This window comes from Pleurodeles waltl, chromosome 5 (genome assembly GCF_031143425.1).
Source record: "Pleurodeles waltl isolate 20211129_DDA chromosome 5, aPleWal1.hap1.20221129, whole genome shotgun sequence".
Taxonomy (NCBI): Eukaryota; Metazoa; Chordata; class Amphibia; order Caudata; family Salamandridae; genus Pleurodeles; species Pleurodeles waltl.
In genome coordinates this window covers 893,132,285-893,153,084 of record NC_090444.1, presented here as the reverse complement: position 1 = coordinate 893,153,084, position 20,800 = coordinate 893,132,285, and the positions used below count along the sequence as shown (strand labels likewise).

At 48.4% G+C, this 20,800-nt stretch overlaps 1 protein-coding gene across 1 annotated transcript in view; it reads left to right on the top strand.

Annotated features, from left to right (window-relative positions):
* GALNT2 (polypeptide N-acetylgalactosaminyltransferase 2) overlaps window positions 1–20,800 on the top strand; it is a 630,213-nt gene that overhangs the window by 508,893 nt on the left and 100,520 nt on the right. The window contains exon 13 of the mRNA XM_069235012.1: window positions 7,990–8,073. Coding sequence (XP_069091113.1) covers window positions 7,990–8,073 — 84 coding nt within the window. The remainder of the gene's footprint in view (window positions 1–7,989; window positions 8,074–20,800) is intronic.

Below are 20,800 nucleotides of genomic sequence, written 5' to 3'. Positions count from 1 at the left end.
AATGGATAAAAATGCCCAAATTAATTCTGCAGTTAAACTGCAGAAATAGGTGAATTTTGGGCAATGTGCAGTTCATATCCCTTTCCCTCCTCCACTAAATGTGGCTCAGATAGGATAGCATGAACCACGAACTGCTGCAGATGTGACCCCACTGATGATACTATACAGTGTTGCTTATGAATGGTGCTGTTCCATTGGGTTAGGGAGGCTCACTGTAACTAAATCAGAAAAAGTGCAGAAATTACTCTAACCTGTATGTGTTCTCACCTGGAGATGAATATTCACTGCATTCCATTGTGGGCTAGCCTAAAACATCACTGCTCATACATTAGTAATATCTAAGTAATGTTTGTTCTGTAATTTCTTAATGACTTACCTCAGTGTCTTAACTCGTGGAATATCTAAGATGCATGTACGATGCATGTACATATCAGCAGTCCATTTAGCTTTTAATCACTCTTATTGTACAAAACTTAAATGTCCATATCATCATCACAAATGTAATATATTTCACAGTTCTCATTGACCTTTTTCATTAGCAAAGAGCAGAAACATTTCAAATTCATACCAGTTGGTAAGTGGAGGCAAGATTTATGCATAAAAAAACAAATTCTCATCCCTTAGATGTACTATATGAATTCTGCTATTTGTTTTTATAGCCAATTTTATTTCTTTTAATAATAGAACAAGACTGTGAGCACATATCAGATCAATCAGTAAAAACAGACACATACATTTGACGAGAACCCCCTCTTCTCCTACAATAACAGACTAATTTCTCTCAGGAGGGCAACCCATGATAAGCCCGCCATTTTCCTCGGATTTTCTCATATTTCCGAGAGCAACCTCGTGCTTCATATTTAGGCTTTTCTAGTTGAGAGCACCAGTCAACCCCAGCTCGCCATATAGACATCGATGGCGCCACAGGGCTTCTCCACAATTGTGCACTTTCTCTTTTAGCCACTAGGCATGCAATTCCAATGTAATGTTCGGTCTGCCCTTGGTCCTACCAACTCCTCCAGAAACCCCAGCAGCGCCACCTTAACAGTCAGCTCCCAGCAGCGCCACCTTAACAGTCAACTCAGCCGAATGCCCCAGAGCCCCGGAAATCTCCCGCTCCACTCCCTTCCAGAAGGGGCTCACCTCCAGATATTCCCAGGCTGCATGCAGAAGGTGCGCCTCCAGATGACCACATGTCAGACAGCCAGGAGGCGTCGCCGAACATATGGGTTCTAGGCGCAATCAGTACAAATATGTCATATGGAAGTAATTGATCTGTACCATCCGTAGGTGTGAGGATATGGCCAGTTCTCTAGGTGAAAGGTATGCTTCCCTCCAGTCGTCTTCATCCAGCTCTCCCACCCAAGCCATTCTCCTGTCTCGCAGCCTTGCAAGGCCATCAGGGGCATTAGTAAGCAACAAGTGATAAATCTAAGTAATGGCTCCCTTCCCCAGGTGGCCCATAAGGAGTTTAGCCTCAAAAAGACTATGATCCGGAAGGGACAAATCAGACGTCAGGTGGGCTTGGATGGCGTGACGCAGCTGGAGGACGAGGAAGAACTGGGCACTGGCCAGGGCGTATTGGTCCTTCAGCTGCTGGAAAGACATCCAGTCGTACCAGGTAGGTAATCCCAATATTGTCCCTCTGCATAAAGGCCCCCAGCCGAGACACCTGTCGCAACCACGTGCCCTGCCATAAGGGTGTCAGTTTAGTAAGGTGCCGATGCCAACCCATCAGTCATAGGGCCGCCCTCCAGCACCGCACAGCCACCTGCATGCAGTCAGGGGTGGCCTGTGGAATTGGACCGCCGTACAGTAGACCTAATAGGCCATTGAATCCCAGGTGGTAGAGTTCCAGGCGATAAGCCGGGTCATCCCACCCACCAGTAAACCATTTGTTGACCGGTACTTATTGGGCAGCCAGATAATATATATAGATGTCTTGTATCCCCAGTCCACCTTCATAGGGAGATTTCCTTGCGGAGCAAAAAGCCACTCTGTGTCGCCCTCCAGCCCATATAAAGGAGGTGAGTTTAGAGGTGAGGGACCGGAACCAGGTACGAGGCACTGAATAAGTGAAGTTCATCAAAACATACAGATAGCAAGAGAGACAGATAATTTTGAAGAGGGCATTGCAGACCAATGGGTTCAGCAGCAGGTGGCGCCAGCGGGCTAGGTCCCTAACCAGGGCCCAGGATAGGGGCTGAAGGTTAAACTGCCAGACCAGATCCGGAAGCGTGGGGAAAGGTGTATTTTCAAATATTTAAATGCAATTCACCTTACCAGGATATCCGGACACCAGATACTGCCCCCGCATCTCGTCGCACCTCCACTAGTAGCGACTTCTTGGCATTCATCCGCAGACCTGAGGCCTCGCTGTATAGGGTCAGGAGCTCAAGACACAGGGGTCCGGAGCTCTGGGGCTCCCCCAGGAAGACCAGGATGTTGTCAGCTTATAAAGACACACAATCACCTGGCCGAATCCCCCATCTCCAGCCACTGATTAGTGGTTCACACTGTAAAAGGAAGGCCAACGGTTCGTTGGCCATGGTTAACAGCAGAGGGGAGAGGGGACATCCCACGTCGAATCGGGGGGTGGGGGGGGGCATAATGCCATCAACCTTCATCTGAGCTTTTGGGTTGTGGTAAAGAAGACAGACCATTTTCCGAAATGTCGGGCCAAAGCCCATTCACACCAGGATAGCCTCTAGGAAGTTCCAGACCTGGTTGTCAAAAGCCTTGTGGAAGTCCACCAGCAGGAGTGCCAACCCGCCCTCCAGTCTCTCCTTCTGCGAGAGTGCCACCTGGACCCGTAGGATGCAGTGATTCGTGCTCCTGCCCGGCATAAACCCACATTGATCAGGGTGGATCAAATAGGGCAACGTGCAGGTCAATCGGGTGCCAGAATCTTCGCATATATTTTTAAATCTGCATTGATCAGTGAAATGGAGCGATAAAAAGAACATTGGTCCTGGGCAGGTCTCCCTTGGGTATGACCACAATTGTGGCACAATCAAGGCCAGAGGCAAATAAACCACATTGGAGCACTACTTTGTAAGCGATCAACATATGGGGCACCAGGTGTGAGCGGAACTTCTTGTAATAATCAATGGGATACCCAATGGGGCCAGAGGTTTTCCCCAACTGAAGGTCTGAGGTGGAGTCATCCACCTCCTCCTCTGTCATGGGTAGATCTAGTTCTTTAGCCAAAGAGGATGGAATGGAGGGAAGTGGAATATCCCCAAGGAGGATGGGGTTCTCTTGTTCCTCTGGAGGTTGGGGGACTTGTATCTAAAGAACTTTGTAATAGGAGGCAAAGGTGTGGGTAATCACCTGCAGCTCCTCCTGCACAGAACCCGCCCGGGACCTGATGAGCGGTATCACCCGGCTGACACGTGGCGAGTTGCCAACCAATACAGCAGCTTCCCGGTCTTATCACCTAGCTCATACACTTTCTGTGGAAAGGCCTGCCAGCATTGCCTAGCCTACTCAAGGGACACCTGCCGAAACTCTGAGCGTAAGAGCGCCAGCTGTCTCCCCAGCTCTCCAGTGTCAGACCACAGAACCTGACGCTCCAGGTTCGCTATTCTTCTCTGCAACCCAGTTGTACATTGAGACTGCCGGGCTTCTCATCTCCTGACATATCCTTTATTGATTCTCCTAAGGGAGGGTTTGCCAGCTGCCCAGAGGACCATTGCCGATGACACTGACCCAGAGTTCTCCTTAAAATAATTTCTTAATGCTTGGTCTGTGAAGTCCACACACTCAGGGTCTTTCAAGTACCATGCGCTAAAGCGCCACATCAAGTGCTGATTTTGTAAGAGGGCGCCCCAGCTCATGAGGATGGGAGCGTGGTCAGAGATACCGCGGGCAAGAATCTGGACTGAAGTCAAAGCCAGGAGGTCCACCGCCGGGAGCCATAGCAGGTCTGTCCGCACTTCTGTGTGATGAGCCGCGGACTGGTGGATGCTAAGAACACCACGTGTCGTAGAGGACCAGGGAGTCAACCCATGCCAACAAGCATGTCGGTCTGGACCACCGGCGAGGGTCAATGGAGGTGTCCCGGATAGGTTCTGGGACCACATTAAAGTCGCCCCCTATAACTGTAGTACCCCATGGGAGGGACAACAGTAAGGTCTGCAGCTTTGCTAGAGTGGGACGTAGCATCTGTGGAGAAACCTTACAAGAAACCAGGTTGATCTGCTTACCAGCCATGCGGCCGTCTGTGCTAGTGTATCTCCCCTGAGGGTCAGCGTGCATCCTGGCCACCAACATGGGCACAGATCTATGAATTTTAAGGGATACCCCTCTTTGAGCCTCTGGAGAATCCACCATGATACACCCAATCGTAGACAAAATGACCCAGAAAAGCACATTGGGTACCCGCCAGATGGGTATCCTGTAGGAGAACAAAACGGCTGATCTCTTAATGTGGTATAGCAGACCGTTGACATTCCAAGAGAGTATCTTAAGCACGGCGTTAGGTTGTACATGAGTGTTGGGCTCAGCTGAGCTCAATCGTGAGACCTTAGCCGCTGAGCGTGTGGGCTACCACAGGAAGACAGGATCACCATGTCACATAAGGCGCTCACTGTGAACGCAGTTAACCTGGAAAACAAGCAGTTAAAGCAAAAATAGCACCATAACGCAATTCCCTATGAGTCCCCCCAACACACCCCACCCCATACATCTACAGCTGAATCATCTGTCGCTCCTACCCAATGCATCTTGCAATAACCAGCAAGCTAAAACAACTCAGTTTGGGGGCCCTCACGGCCTAATCATGCCTTGGATACAGATGTGTCTCCTGACCGCAGCGGGCTGAGCAGCAAACACAGCTCTAGTCACCCGGGCCATAAAAGCCGTCCCAGGCCCAGCTGCTCTGGTGGCCACCATATAGTCCGGACAGGCCCCAGTCACCAGACCATCCTCTGTTGGCCCAGCATACAGTATCGGTGATCAGTCTGAGGAAATAGGCATCTCCTCCATAGAGCCAGAGAGGGTGGGGGTGGCCACCAAGGCAGCATCTAGGCCCGCCTTCGCTCGCACCTCTTGCGCAAGCGAGGCCTCTGGGCGTCTGCTCCGCTCCCCATGATCAACTCGAGACGTCCGTGAGCGGAAGCGCTTCTTCGGTGATAGGGCTGGCAGGCAGCCCCTCCACCACACACCCCCACACCCCCCCAAAAGGATCTCCAGCCCCTTCTTCCGCTCCAGGGTCCGCAAGGTGCGCCTTCCTGCCGCCCTTTCCCATGCCTGCTCCGGAGTCTCAAAAAAGTATGTGTTCGATTGAAAATTGAGTTTCCTACAGGCTGCGAAGAACAGCATATAGCTGAGATTCAGTGCCGACAGTTTCTACTTAACGGCCTCAAAGTTTCTGCGCTTTTGCGGAACTGCACTAGAGTAGTCTTGAAAGGTGAGGATCCTAGAGTTCTTGTAGCAGAAATCCGGCTTGACCCTGGCCTCGTGTAGGATTGCATCACGGTCCCTAAAGTTCAGGATCACCGCGTGAGGTGGAGCGCCCACAGGTGGCCGAGGTGCCACGGAGCGATGTGCCCTTTCTATAATGAATGTCAGGGAGAGTTTCTCTGCAGGCACCCAGACACGAAACCAGTTCTCGAGGGCTGCGACTAGATCAAGGCCATCCAGATTCTCAAGCAGGTCAACCAAGTGCAGATTGTTACGCCATGCCAGGTTCCCTGCATCTTTCGCCCGCTCATGCAATACGGCCACTGAGGACATATGTTTTGAGACCTGATTTTTGAGGGTGGCCTGTTCGTCTCCCGTTGTAGAAATGCGTTTCTCCACCTCAGTGACCCTCCCCATCACTCCACGCAAGTCCTGACGGATCAGTGAGAAGTCTATTCGGAGTTCATCAGCTTTATGTTCCACAGCCGCCCTTGAGTCCTGGATTGCCTTAAGGATGGCAGAGAAGTCCGGCTGCGGCGATGGGGGGCCCCAGGGGAGAACCAGGAACTCCTGCGGTGTCATCTGCAGCAGGAGCAATAATCGTGTATTGGTCCATCTTCATCTGGGCCTGTGTGGGTGGTGAGGGCCTGGTCCTGTCCATGGCAAAGTGGCTCCATTTCCTGAGGCCACAGGGGCGGACATCAGCAAGCCCAATCAACGTCAGCTAAACACCAGTAGCAGCCAGTACCAGTCCGGGGCCAGCCCAGGACACTCACCATTAGGCATCTGTTCCTTAACTCACGTGCACGCCCGGCAGCCCGGCCCAACACTGTCACCCGGCGGGGGGCCCCTGGCAACCAGGATGCACACCCAGTATCCTCCAGGCCCGGGCCTCTAGCACGCATTGTCCCCTCCAGGCCAGATGCAAGTTCGCACCCCGTAGCATGTCCCGGGGGACGGAGGGCCCAGACAGTCCCCGTCTGACCACAGGCTTTTCAGGCACGAGATGAGAGTGGGGGGGACACAACTTTCAGGCAACCCATCTACTCGGGCCCCAATCTGTCCCCCTAGGACTGCATCAAAACCCCCACCCGATGCCAGGGACCTCCTGCATCCCGTTTTAGGTCGGCCCTCCAATCGCCTCCTCCAGCGATGTGCCTCTCTGCACGGCAGGCCCCGTTTGGGAGGCCGCCCGTTCTGTGGGTGGCCTAGATAGCCCCCTCAGCTGGCCCCAGCGACGACAGAGATCCACCAGCCCTTACAGAGCTCACGAGGAGGGGGAGGGGGCCAGGGGCCAGCAGACAACCCCTACCTCCGGATGCGCTCCGATGTAGCAGCAGCAAAGCCCCAGCTGAGCCGCATGCCCGTTTGGCTTCCCCCTCCTCCTCACCTTCGATCTGCCACCACTGCGTCTGTCTCCGCCTCGGCTCTGCAGGCCCCAAGGTCACCGGATGAAGGCCGGGGCAACCCAGCCTGAGGCACCAGGGGACGGGCCATCCACCACGCACACAGCGGGCCCCCAGCTCTAGGGATCGCCGCGGGCTCAGACTTTCTTGACTTGAGGTCAGGCAGGCAACTCAGACAGGGGCACTGCACCGGTTCAGTGGTCTCCCTGCCCGAGATGCTCTGCTCCGATCCTCTCCTCGACCACCACTGATGTCTCAGCGGCCCTGGAGTCCACCCGGAACCGTGCTGTCAGGCAGGATTGCATCAGAATATAGGCGGACCGGGAGCCTTCCTAAAATGCGGGCTCCATGTTGGCCTACGTGGCCACGCCCCCTATTTTCATTTTTAATATGCGACTCAAGTCAAAATGTTGATGAGTTTCAGCTAATGCAAATTCTTTGGCCCCCTCAGACAGTTCTGCTGGGACTTTTTGTTTTAAGAACACAGTTGTTTATATGGCTTCAACATTTCAATATTCCTTTGGTATACAACCTAGAACTTGTACGATATTCACAATTGAACACTGGTTTTTAATCCTAATCAAAGCTAAAGCGCGTTATTAATTTTGAATGCTCTAACAGTTGTGGATTTCAGCAAGCAATGAAGATGCAATCAAATAAATAGAGCATACAAAATTATAAGATGAAGCATGCTGCATCAGTTTTCATTGTTCCTAATTGAAGATTAAACTCATTACTAATGTGATAACCTACAAGTAAGTGTTTCTTGATGTAGGCCGCATATGTCCTTCCAGCTAATATCTGTACTAATTATTTTTTTATTTACACCAGCCCATGCCATTTCGGGTGTCCAAGTACTGTAAAATATGTAAAGAATTTTACGTGGAAATGTAATATATATATGTGCCTGTATTAGTGTTCAATTCTCCAGAAGTATTGAATCTTTTTCATGAAAACACAACCTGCCAAATGCTAACGATTGTAACTTAAAGACCTTAGTCAAACCATAGGTATCTGCCCCAATTGTTAGCTGTTTACATTTTGTGAAACTTGTACAACTTAGAAACACCTAAGTAAGGAGGAGGGAAAAGGGCACCCCAGAAAAACATTTTCAAAGTAATTGAACATGAAAGGAAATGTCCTGGTCTATAATATAATTATGGTCTTTTTCATACAGTATACAGAGCCGTCTGGATCTGAAAAAGAAACTCAGTTGCAAGCCTTTCAAATGGTACCTGGAAAACGTCTACCCTGAGTTAAGGTAAAGATGAAAATGCACCTTTTTGACGTAACACATTGAGTACATTTTGAAGATGTCCAGTGCGTGATTTTTTGCAGCAGACGTGGTCCAATGGTGCATGATATGGCACCAATACTGGATAGAGCTCACCAGTACATTTTATAGTAGTTTGTAGTATATGTATGTGGCTTTCTCCATGACTCTTCACGCACAGGTGAAAAATGTGCTTTGTATGGATGTTGATTAACTCTATTTTATATGAATTCAAAGCAACTCTCTGTGATGCAGCCAACAATCTGTATTGGAATGTAAATCATTTTATTGTCTGGTACTAAAGAATCTCTGTATGAAGCAACCAACTATTTGTATTGAAATGTAAACCGTTTTACTGTCTGGTACTATTTTCGTATGCTTGTGCCAAGGTATTGATCCTTTATCTAAATGTGATTTATCATTAATCCCTGATCTGATTCTATTTCCAGCAAGTCGCTTGAATTAATTTTACATTGAAACAGTGCATTTTACTCCTTTTCTGGAGGGGTGGGATATGAAGGAGCCTTTGACTCCAGCCATGTTTTCAGTGCTGGTCACCATCTTCAGTGCACCTTAGTGCGGAGGCAAGGTGTTGGGGTTTGTTCAACATGTTTAAAGAACAATATAAGATATGCATATCATCATCTCTGTAGCATCGATGTCATTACGCATGTGTAAAATATCATCATTTTGTATGTCCAAACTACCAAAGACTTCAACATCAAATCAATGTTCAGAGGTGAATCTTAGCCGTGCACAAATGGGAGTTTGCACATGGATTTGAATTCTGAATTGTGCAATAATTATTGCACCGCAGCTGTTTTTCCCTGACAGATTTCATCAGGTAAAACCAGGTGAAAATACCTGGTTAAACGGGAAAACGTGCCTATGTCAGTCTGATAAATACAGCTTATTCCGACTGTTATAAGTCTTAATAGCATAAATGTGCAAAAGCAGGTAGGTGACCGACCACCGGATGTCAGCATTTACCAGGTGCAGTAAACGTTTCATAGTGTTCTGTTATTCCGAATCATGCCCTTGAATTAAGGGTGAAATGAGAAGTACCCCTGCATGCTATTAAGTGACGTTGATCTGCTCTGCGTCTGTTGTCGTCCGCTTGGGATATTACGTTGCAGTTCCTATATATGCGCCTTCCTGGGGCGCTGATGTCAGTTATTTTCTTTGCACTCCAAAAAGAACTAATCCACCCCTCAGTCACTTTTTGACTGGCTTTTTCAATTATTTGTAGAGAATTTTTCAAGTGTTCTACTCCTGGTGGGTCGTGAATGTCCTCCAGAAAGAATGGCTTCAACACCTGTGGTTCCTGTCATCAGACGATGTTTGTGACGGATCTGCACCTCATGTGTCTTTGGTGCCAGCAGCTCGACCATGACCTAAGGTTGTGCTCAGAGTGTCTGGCCATACATCTGAAGGCTTTGAGGGAGGGAGCGGTCGTAACAGCTGATGGCGGCCTGACGCTCGACTCTGCAAGTCGAGATCTCAGTTGAGAGGAAGGTCTTGGGATCGTCGCAGAGTCCTCCATCATCCCGTTCCAAGTCCTTGAGATGATCAGCTAAGCTGAGGCATAAGAAGTCCAAGAAGTCAAGCGTTCTTCGACTTCTTCTCATCTGTCGGCCGATGAGACAAGCCTGCCTCATCACCCTTGGCCTCATTCTTCCGAACCTGCTCCTGGGCAGACTCCAGGCCTCCCTGAGTTTATGGGAGCAAGAGCGACCCCACCCAACTCAGAGTTTTACAGGGCCATGCACCTCATTTTTGGGCAGCCCAACACTGCTGGGCCACCTCTGTGCCCCATGGAGTCGGAATGGGCCCCTTTGGGTTCTGCGCCTATGGCTTCGGCCCCAAAGGGCACCCAAGGATCTAGTTCTGGATCTGGACCACCATCAGTCATACAACCCTGACCTTCCCCGGCACAATCCGTGCCCATGTGCGGCGCCATCCCCATTGTGATGCCCAGCTCTAACACATAGGCAGATGGGCATTGTAAGTCTCCGACACCTGCAGGAGCCTTGCCTCTTAGATTGGGTTCTGAGCCCTTTTACCATGGGTTAGGCCTCAGGGATGAATTGGAGGGGTCGGTTGACTGATTAGAATATCAGCCTCACAAAGCTATAAATTGGCATGGGTGAGGCCAGCAGACTGGATACTTGTCTAAATACTGGCATGCTTTCTCCCCGGTGGGAGCATCTTATGCTATAGTAGTGAGAAGAGCGGTAGAAGTCCTGAAACTTCAACTGCCTTCAGTGGCTGTTGAGACTAATCTCTTGGCAAAGGTGCTACAACCGGGAGAACCCAGAACCCCTGCTTCTGTTTAATGAGGCCCTCACTGACATCATACTAGATACCTGGTCCAAACCCATCACAGGGGCTGCTGTAAACAGGAGGATGCCGCCATCGCCCTACACTGGGGGACCCAAGTTTCTTGATGCAACATCCCACTTCTGAGAGCTTGGCAGTCCAAGCCTCTACCTCCCACGGCACGTTCCCTTCCGCTCCCCTGGAGTCCAAAAGGTTGGACTCACTTGGGAAGATGTTTTCTTTTGCCATCCTTGCATTGCGGTCTGTGAACACCTCATGCCTTTTGGGCCGTTATTCACACATGCTGTGGGGCACGGTTGCTCTATGTGGCTGAGGGCATGGGATCCACCGACCTCGTGAATCACGTGGCAAGCAGGCAGGACAGACTGCTGCCGCCAGTTCCCCCACTGAGCAGCCTCTAAAACTTCTGAGTCTGACTCTCCCCCACCATGGGTCAGTTGGCGGCCGGATTCGCCATCACCTGCTCCGCTGGAAATCCATCACTTCAGAAAGGTGGGTTTTGCAGATAGTCCGAAGGGGCTTCTCCCTCCCCTGCGAGACTGCCCCTCCATCTATGCCACCATCCCACATTTGGATGATAGAGGATCACTTGACAATTCTCGACGAGGAAGTTACTGCTCTCTTGGCCAAGAGAGCCATAGAGAGGGTTCCCGTGCGAGAAGTAGGTTGTGGTTGCTTTTCCTCCTACTTTCTGGTCCCCATAAAAGACAATCCTAGTCCTAGTTCTTCGTTTCCTCAGTCTCTTCCTCAAGAAGGAGAAGTTCAAGATGCTCTCTTTGGTTCAGGTCCTGTCTGCCCTGGACCCAGAAGACTGGGTGGTTGTGTTGGACTTGCAGGATGCTTATTTTCATATCCCCGTCCTGCCTGCCCATCGGCGTTACTTGCGGTTCATGGTAGGCCAGGAGCACTTTCAGTTCACCGTGCTCCCCTTTGGTCTTACCAGCGCCCCTGGTGTTCACCAAGGTGAATGGGGGTGGTTGCAGCTCATCTGCAAATATCAGGTGTTTGTCTTCCACTATCTCGACTACTGGCTGTTGTGGTGGGCTCACCCCAAGCTGTCATCTCACACCTCCAGACTATGGCAGACCTTCTGCTTTCACTGGGTCTGCTTTAAACGTGCCGAAGTCACAGCTGACTCCCTCTCAAACGCCCACTTTCATCAGAACTGTTCTGAACACAGTGCAGTTAGGACCTTATCTTCCCGAGCTACGAGTTCAGGATATTCAGGCTATGATACCGATGTTTCATCCTCTGTCCTGGATTTCGGTGAGAATAACTCTGAGGCTGCTGGGCCTCATGGCCTCCGACATCCTGCTGGTGACATCTGCGTGATGGCTTGTGCGGGCTCTGCAGTGGAACTTGAAGTTCCAGTGTGCGCATCACCAGGGGAATCTCTCTGACAAGGTCCAGATCTTGGAGGGATCTGCAGTGGTGGTTAACAAACCGTGATTGGGTCAGTGGAAGATCCCTCTCCCTTCCCAAACCAAATATGACAGTAGCATCACTCCTGGGATGAGGCGGCCATCTGGTAGAGGTGGAGATTAGAAGCATCTGGTCTCTGGCAGAATCCGGACTCTACATCAAACCTTTGGAGCTCAGTGCGATCCGGCTCGCATTGAAGGCATTTCTTCCCTCTATAAAGGGAAAGTTGGTGCAGGTGTTCACAGACAACACTACCGCCTTGTCATACTGCAACAAGCGGGGCAGGGTTGGGTTGTGGACCCTTTGACAAGAAGTCCTGTGCCTCTGGACGTGACTGGAACAGCAGGGCATATCCCTGGTGGTTCAACATCTGATGGGATCTCTGAACGCCAGAGTAGACAAACTGAGCCGCAAATGCCTTGGGGATCACGAATGAAGTCTCCATTACGAGGTGGCGCAAGATCTCTTTTAGCAGTGGGGAGAGCCTTTATTACACTGTTTACCTCGGCAGAGAACGCACAATGTCAACAGTTTTGTATGTTGGAGTTTTCAAGGCAGCAACTCAGGCCTCCTGTACACCTTTCTGCCATACCACTACTGCCCAGAATTTTCAAGAAAATCAAGAATGACCGGGCCCATGTAATCGTTGTGTCTCTGGACTGTACAGGGAGAGTCTGGTATCTCGAGCTGCTGAGCATGTCCATCGATCCTCCAATAAGACTGCCCCTTGTGGAGAATCTTCTGTTGCAGCAGCAGGGGAGGGTTCTGCATCCGAACCTTCCCACTGTCTGCCTTCTTACGTGGAGATTCAATAGCACAGTTGACAGCTTTTGACCTTCCTCCCAAAGTCTGTATACCTGTTGTTGGAACAGATTTGTAGCATGGTGCACAGACAAGTCTGTTGGCCCCTATTCTGACCCACTCACTGAAGTCCTGTTGCTTATCCTTCCCCTTGTCCAACAAGGCTCTGGAATGGGCGCTCTTAAAGATTATCTGTTATTTCTGCTTTTTTGAGGTTGCCTGATCAAACATTCTTTGATTAGGTCCCCTGGTTCCTCAAAGATCATACACATCTCTTTCCGCCATCCCCATTCATTATGCCCCAGTGGGATCTAAATTTGGTTTTGACATTCCAAATGTGTGCTCCTTTCGAGCCTCTTCACAGTTGTCATGTCAGGCTTCTCACTTTGAAAACAGCCTTACTTGTGGTCATTACATCTGCCCGCAGGGTGAGTGAGCTGCAGGTATTGTTATCTAAGCCGCCCTACAGTTCCATCTATCCTAAAAAAGTGGTGCTTGCACAAGAGCCTCCAAAAGTTGTTACGCCCTTTCATGTAGGCCAATCCATCACCTTGCCTACTTTTTATGGACCCCCACATCCTTCTAAGGAAGAATAGAGATTCCACCGCTTGGACCCAAAAAGAGCGTTGGCGTTATCTCTTGATTGTACAAGAGAGTCCCAGGTAGATTACCAGCTCTTTGTAGGTTATGTGGGTGCAAAGAAAAGTCTGGCTTTGCAAAAGTGGATGATCTACAGATGGGTCATACTCTTCATTAAGATCTACTATGCACTGGCCAAAAAGCAACACCCTGAGGTTTCCGTGCTCATGTTACCCGAGCTAAAGCTGTGACCACTGCGTTAGCTCACAGAGTTTCATCCTTGTCATCTGTCAGGCTGCATCATGGCCATGTCTGCACATGTTTACCAAACATTACTGCGTGGATAGTCAGTTCCGGAGGGACGGGCACTTTGCCCGTTTGGTCCTGCAGGACGTTCTAGAATGAACTTGATTCGCAGATCTGGCTCCAGAGTTGTAATTGCTTGGGTACCTATTCTGAGGTAAAGAATCTGCAACTAGAATTCTCTTTCAGAAGAACAAGTTACTTACTTTTAGTAATGCCTTATCTGGTAGAGAAAATATCTAGTTGCAGATTCCTTACTGACCCACGCTTCCTGCGCATCAGAGAACTGATTTTTTGGGGGCAGGGACTTCCATTTCAGGCCCTTAGTTTTAACATACCAGTAGTCCGTTTCTTTATGGCTCTGTGCTTCTGGCATAGAAAGTCGTGAAAAGAAACTGACGTCAGTGTGCCAGGGTGGCACCTACATAGGAACCACAGTGTCATATCTGGCGCATATTACTCTGACGACGGACGCGGAGCCGGTCAACGGCACACAGGTGTACTGCTCACAAAATTTTCCGGATCCAGTACTGCAACTAGGTATTGTCTCTACCAGATAAGTGGTTCCTGAAGGTAAGCAACTTGTTCTTTTACATCTGTCCGATTAGAGACTAATAAAGCTATACTTGGGCAGAAAAGTTTATAACTTAAAACAGTTTTATTTTGTATATAAATTTTTATTTTTTTATTTTACACTAATGTAGTAATATAACTCATCAATACATAAATAAATGATACAAACTTATCACTTTATGGGAGAGAGGAAAGATGAGGTTCCCTTTTCTGTAAAACTTTCATGTAAGAAGGACAAATCGGTGAAGTGCAGTATCTAGTTGTCAAGTTCTTAAGCTACCAGTTACCCCCATAGCTGATGAACTGGGACACACTAAAACATTAATTGGTTGTTTATGGCTCTCCATGTCAGATCTGCAGACAAAATGCCCATATATAACACTGTTAGTGGGTGAGGCTTTCCCATCCATAAAGGGGAGGCCCTCCAGTGTAGGGTACGATAACATGGTAATCAGCAGGAAGCAGATCGACTGGATCAAATTAAGCACTGATCATATGTAAGTCCACTTGGGACGAATTTGAAGTCTAACCTTGTCATGAAATGTGTTATTTGCTATCTCTTAACTGTGCTGTGCTTTAAAAAAAAAAGGGATGTTTCCACTACAACTTCCTTACATAAATCTCGAGAGTGGTACCTAAAGCATTCTTTTTAGTTTGAGTCAAATGGCATTTTTTTTTCTTTCTTGCTTTTCATCTCATTGTCTCAGTGGAATACAATTCCTAATTTCCTTTATTTATCCTTGCTAGCCAATTAGAAGGTAAAAAAAAAAAACTGTGTCTAAATGGGTAGCAGTGCTCATCATTTGAATGTGTGCACTTTCCAATGGTGCCCAGACCTCTGCCTGCGGCCTGTGTTAAATGTCAGCGCGCCCAATGCCAGGGCTGCACAGTCCTAAATCAAGCACATGCCTCTTTTTTATATTACAAACTTTATTGCTTTTAGAAGATTATCATCGCATATATTGCATAGTCACTGGTAGAGTACATATCAATCAATGTGGAGGATCAGTGAAGAAGCAGCAAAGTATAGCATACACTCCAAGTTGGGCATTACAAACTGTGTACCATATTAGTCAGAACGGGGACAGTTGTACAATATGTAAGTGGTGAAATCTGCAGTTGTGGATGAACTCATTAAGAAATAATCTAATAGTAAAACCCACTGATCTGTCATCCCAGCACCGCACGTCCCGAACATCGATTAAACACAGTTTAAAAGAAGCTTCTGTGTAAGTACATCTCATACATATCTAAATAGAGATGGCAACACATTTCTCCTTTTTCATTAGATTCAGATGCACACTTGAGAACTCATAGAACAGACTTACTAACATAGGTTCACTCTTGGGCACACAGATGCTTACCTCCATTTACTCAGACAAACTGACACACTCATAGACACAGACTCATATACAGAGGCCCACACAGTGATACATCTTTGCACATGGCCATAGAGTGACATTGTTTCAGTGTGTGTGTTTCAGTGTTTGTGCACCATAGGGACAGTATAACACAATTGTGTAACATAGGGAACGTCAATAGGCACCATGTTTTATCGAAAGAATGTATGTTGCACAACATGAGGGCAGGGTGGACCGTGTGCAGCGTTCGTGAAAACAGAGGAAACCGCTATATTTATCGGCAGGAAGGGAATCGAATCCATGCTCTCCACTAGGGATTTAAAAGTTTAAATCATGTCATCCCAAATAATTTCAGTGGGTTGTTTAGCAGGCCACAATATTCTTCCCTGCGAGGGGCATAACTCTCCACTGTGCCTTAACCTATCACCTGCTCTCTCCATTGAGGTTTAGTAGGCGCTGAGGCAGGCTTCCAACAGATTGTCTGTAGGTGCTTCACCAAGAGGAGCGCTAGGTCTGCAAATATCACCATAACCTTAAACCGTTTGGGTCTAGGATATACCCCCAACAGGCAGTTTTCAGCTGTTCCCCAGTGGTTAGCCCCAGTGAGTTTGGTTAAAGCATTCTGTATGGCTGACCAGTAAGAGAGCTGTGAAGGACAGGTCCAGAACATGTGCAATAGATCAGCGTCCTCCGCGTGACAGCGGGGACTGCTGGAAGAGGCTGCAGGGAACATTGAGTGAAGTTTCCATGGTGTAAGGTATGCCCTATGTAGAACTGAAAATTTTATACATTTGAAGCTTGAATTACGAGATATCCTTCTCAGGTTTTCTAGAATAAAGTGCCACTCTTGGTCATTAAAAACTCGAAACAGGTCTTCTTCCCACTGTGTACGCATAGTTCCCACTAGTGTAGTTAAATGTGTACGAAGGCCATGGTAGAGCCATTTGATTAAACATCTGCCATGACCCAATATATATACTGCATGAATAAACTTGTGGGTGGTTTGTTCGGAACCTAAAGGAGCCCAATGTTTGTGGGTACAGCTGATGATGCAGGCATATGTCAGGAAAAGCGATTCTGGTACGCTATGGGTTTGTACAAATTCAGAATGAGACATAAGTGTTTTGTCAGTGAATACGTCACTCAGCATCTTTACCCTGGCCTGCTCCTAGGACTATAATCTATCTGGCCTAAGTGTAGCAAGGGAGGTAGGAAGACCTCTCAAGGGAATACTCGGGGCATGGGGGGGGGGGGCAAGTTTGTGTATCAGAGGGTGCACTTGCAGTAGTCAAGTGTTATGCAGAGCAATAATGGCATTTGGTTGGTGGTTTTACCCCTGATAGAAGGGAAACAGTGCAACCTGCCCAGTCAAAGCATGTGAGGCAAATATCCAGTTTTGCCCAGGTGGTGGCCTGCAAACCGGGAGGGTAACCACTGCAGATGCCCTCCCAAAGAATAAGCTTTCAAATCTGGTCCTCCCATTCCCCTATCCTTGAGCATTAACTGCATTGTAAAAAACACAAAGATCTCGGTGGACAAGTTACTCTGTCACAATGGTGACGAATATCCCGTCCACAGAAATATAAATCCCTCGGGACATAATGGGATTTATATTTCAACGAACGGGTTATCTGTCACCGCTTTGAGAGAGTAACTCATCCGCCAAGATCTAAATCAGGCCCCAAGTGTTTTAAAGAATGAGGCAGCAATAACAACAGGGAGGTAACATCATCCTTATCTACGGTAATTTCGAGATCCAGCTCTCCAACCCCGACTCCCTGCGCACCCCAACCAACACCACCATCCTCCAGATCTCCGAACGGAAGCAGCTGTCCACGGAAGATACCTCCAAACTCATGATCTTCATCCACTCCGAATCACCCTCTGACCCCTGCCCACACCACCTCTGCAACCCGGGCCCAGAAGAAATAGCACCTAACCTCACAGAGATCTTCAACACCTCCAGCACCACCCCCACCTTTCCTGATGCCTGTAATCATTCCAAGGTCAAACCCCTATTGAAGAAACCCTAAGTCGACCCTAGCGAACTCAAGAATTACCGCCCGATCTCACTGCTACCGTTTCCCGCCACGGTCCTTGAAAAAGCAATAAACAGCCAGCTCACCCACCACCTCAAACACAACCACCTTCTCGACCCCTCCTAATCCGGTTTCCGACCCAACTACAGCATTCATAACAGCTACCGATGACATCAGGAACATCTTAGATCTCTGCAGTACAGCAGCCCTCATCCTCCTAGATCTCTCTGCAGCTTTCAACACCATCTTCCACCACACCCTTATCACCAAACTACACTCAGTCTGCATTCAAGACTTGGCCCTCATTTGGGTCTCTGCCTTCCTCACCAGTCGAACACAGAGGATCCTCATCCCTCCCTTCATCTCCGCCCCCAAAGACGACATCTGCAGCGTCCCAAAGAGGTCCTCCCTCTGCCCCACCCTCTTCAATGACTACATGACACTGCTAGCGAACCTCGTCCGCACCCACGGCCTCAACATCATCTCATACACCATTGACACCCATCTCGTCCTCTCCTTCACTAACGATGCCACCTCCACTCGAGCCAACTTCCAGGACACCTTGACAGACATCACTGCCTGGATGAAGGACAACTGCCTGAAACTTAACTAGGACAAAACGGAAAGCCTCATCTTCGGACACAAGCCCTCCCCATGAGACGACACATGGTGGCCTGCAGCCCCCACCACCCCCTAAACCCCATCCCGCTGACCATGCATACAACCTCAGGATCATCCTGGATACCCACTTCACCATGAGAAAACAAGTCAACATTGTCTCCGCAGCCTGTTACAACATCCTCTGCATGCTGCACAGGATTTTCCATTGGATACCGCTCTCCACCAGGAAGACAGTTACCAGGGCTACGGCAACTCTCTCGACGTTGGGGCCACCAAACAACTTAGGACGCCAGAACACTGCAACCAGAAATGTCCTCAACCTCCCCAGAAGAACCAGCATCACTCCTAAACCTCAGGGCCCTCCACTGGCTACCTGTACAACAAAGATGCCTCTTCAATCTCCTCACACACACGTACCAAGCCCTTCACAACACTGGACCCGCCTACATTAACCAGCACCTCACATTCCACCAGCCCACCTGAGACCTCTGCTCGGCCTCCTTTACCCTTGCCCACGTCACCAGCATCTGACGCAAATGCCTCAGAGGATGCTCCTTCTCCCACCTCCCCGCCAGATCATGGAATGACCGCCCCTCTGTCTCCAGATCGCCCCTTACCTGAAGGATTTCAAGCAGCAGCTCAAGACCTAGCTTTTCTACCATCACCTCCGCCAGATGGACTGTTCCCACAGCAACAAACCAGCACCTGGAGACCCCCCAGGTGACAAGCATGTGTTCTACAAGAGCCTCCTGATTGATTGATTGGAAGTGGTACAATAAGCGTGGCAGCATGACCATCTTGGTCAGTTAATTGTCCTACCGACAAGGGAAGGGGGATCCAGAAACCAGTTTGAGATTTCAGTAGGTTGATCGTTTTCATGAGGTTACCATCTAATACATTTTTAGCTTCCCTGTATATCTGAATGCCTAAGTAGAAAAATGTCTGAGGAGCCCACTGTATGTTATAAGGTCCAAAGGGGAGGTGATCCCTCTGAAATCCATCTGTAAATGAAAAGGCATAGGACTTGTAATAATTTACCCTGTCTGCATACAGTGATATTGCATGCATGTTAAGTGCCGGAAGGATTCCCCATTCCAGTGTGGATTGCCTAATGTGTTGCACTAGAGGTTCCTTCGCTAGCACAAATACTAGCGGTGAAAGAGTACAACCTTGTCTGGTGCCTCGGGACCCGGGTATTTCACTATGTGCAACCCCGTTTTAGACCGTTCTGCTGATTCGTGCATAGCAACCTAAGCCAACGCACGTAAGTAGGGTGAATGTTGAACCTCGCCAGGACAGAGAAAATATATTCCCACCCCATTCTATCAAATGCCTGTTGTAGATCCAGTGAAAGACAACCTGCTGCTGGCCACTCCTCTTGAGCCGCATTCATGACCTTGTACAGGGAGTGCAGAATTATTAGGCAAGTAGTATTTTTGAGGATTAATTTTATTATTGAACAACAACCATGTTCTCAATGAACCCAAAAAACTCATTAATATCAAAGCTGAATATTTTTGGAAGTAGTTTGTAGTTTGTTTTTAGTTTTAGCTATGTTAGGGGGATATCTGTGTGTGCAGGTGACTATTACTGTGCATAATTATTAGGCAACTTAACAAAAAAAAAGATATACCCATTTCAATTATTTATTATTACCAGTGAAACCAATATAACATCTCAACATTCACAAATATACATTTCTGACATTCAAAAACAAAACAAAAACAAATCAGTGACCAATATAGCCACCTTTCTTTGCAAGGACACTCAAAAGCCTGCCATCCATGGATTCTGTCAGTGTTTTGATCTGTTCACCATCAACATTGCGTGCAGCAGCAACCACAGCCTCCCAGACACTGTTCAGAGAGGTGTACTGTTTTCCCTCCTTGTAAATCTCACATTTGATGATGGACCACAGGTTCTCAATGGGGTTCAGATCAGGTGAACAAGGAGGCCATGTCATTAGATTTCCTTCTTTTATACCCTTTCTTGCCAGCCACGCTGTGGAGTACTTGGACGCGTGTGATGGAGCATTGTCCTGCATGAAAATCATGTTTTTCTTGAAGGATGCAGACTTCTTCCTGTACCACTGCTTGAAGAAGGTGTCTTCCAGGAACTGGCAGTAGGACTGGGAGTTGAGCTTGACTCCATCCTCAACCCGAAAAGGCCCCACAAGCTCATCTTTGATGATACCAGCCCAAACCAGTACTCCACCTCCACCTTGCTGGCGTCTGAGTAGGACTGGAGCTCTCTGCCCTTTACCAATCCAGCCACGGGCCCATCCATCTGGCCCATCAAGACTCACTCTCATTTCATCAGTCCATAAAACCTTAGAAAAATCAGTCTTGAGATATTTCTTGGCCCAGTCTTGACGTTTCAGCTTGTGTGTCTTGTTCAGTGGTGGTCGTCTTTCAGCCTTTCTTACCTTGGCCGTGTCTCTGAGTATTGCACACCTTGTGCTTTTGGGCACTCCAGTGATGTTGCAGCTCTGAAATATGGCCAAACTGGTGGCAAGTGGCATCGTGGCAGCTGCACGCTTGACTTTTCTCAGTTCATGGGCAGTTATTTTGCGCCTTGGTTTTTCCACACGCTTCTTGCGACCCTGTTGACTATTTTGAATGAAACGCTTGATTGTTCGATGATCACGCTTCAGAAGCTTTGCAATTTTAAGAGCGC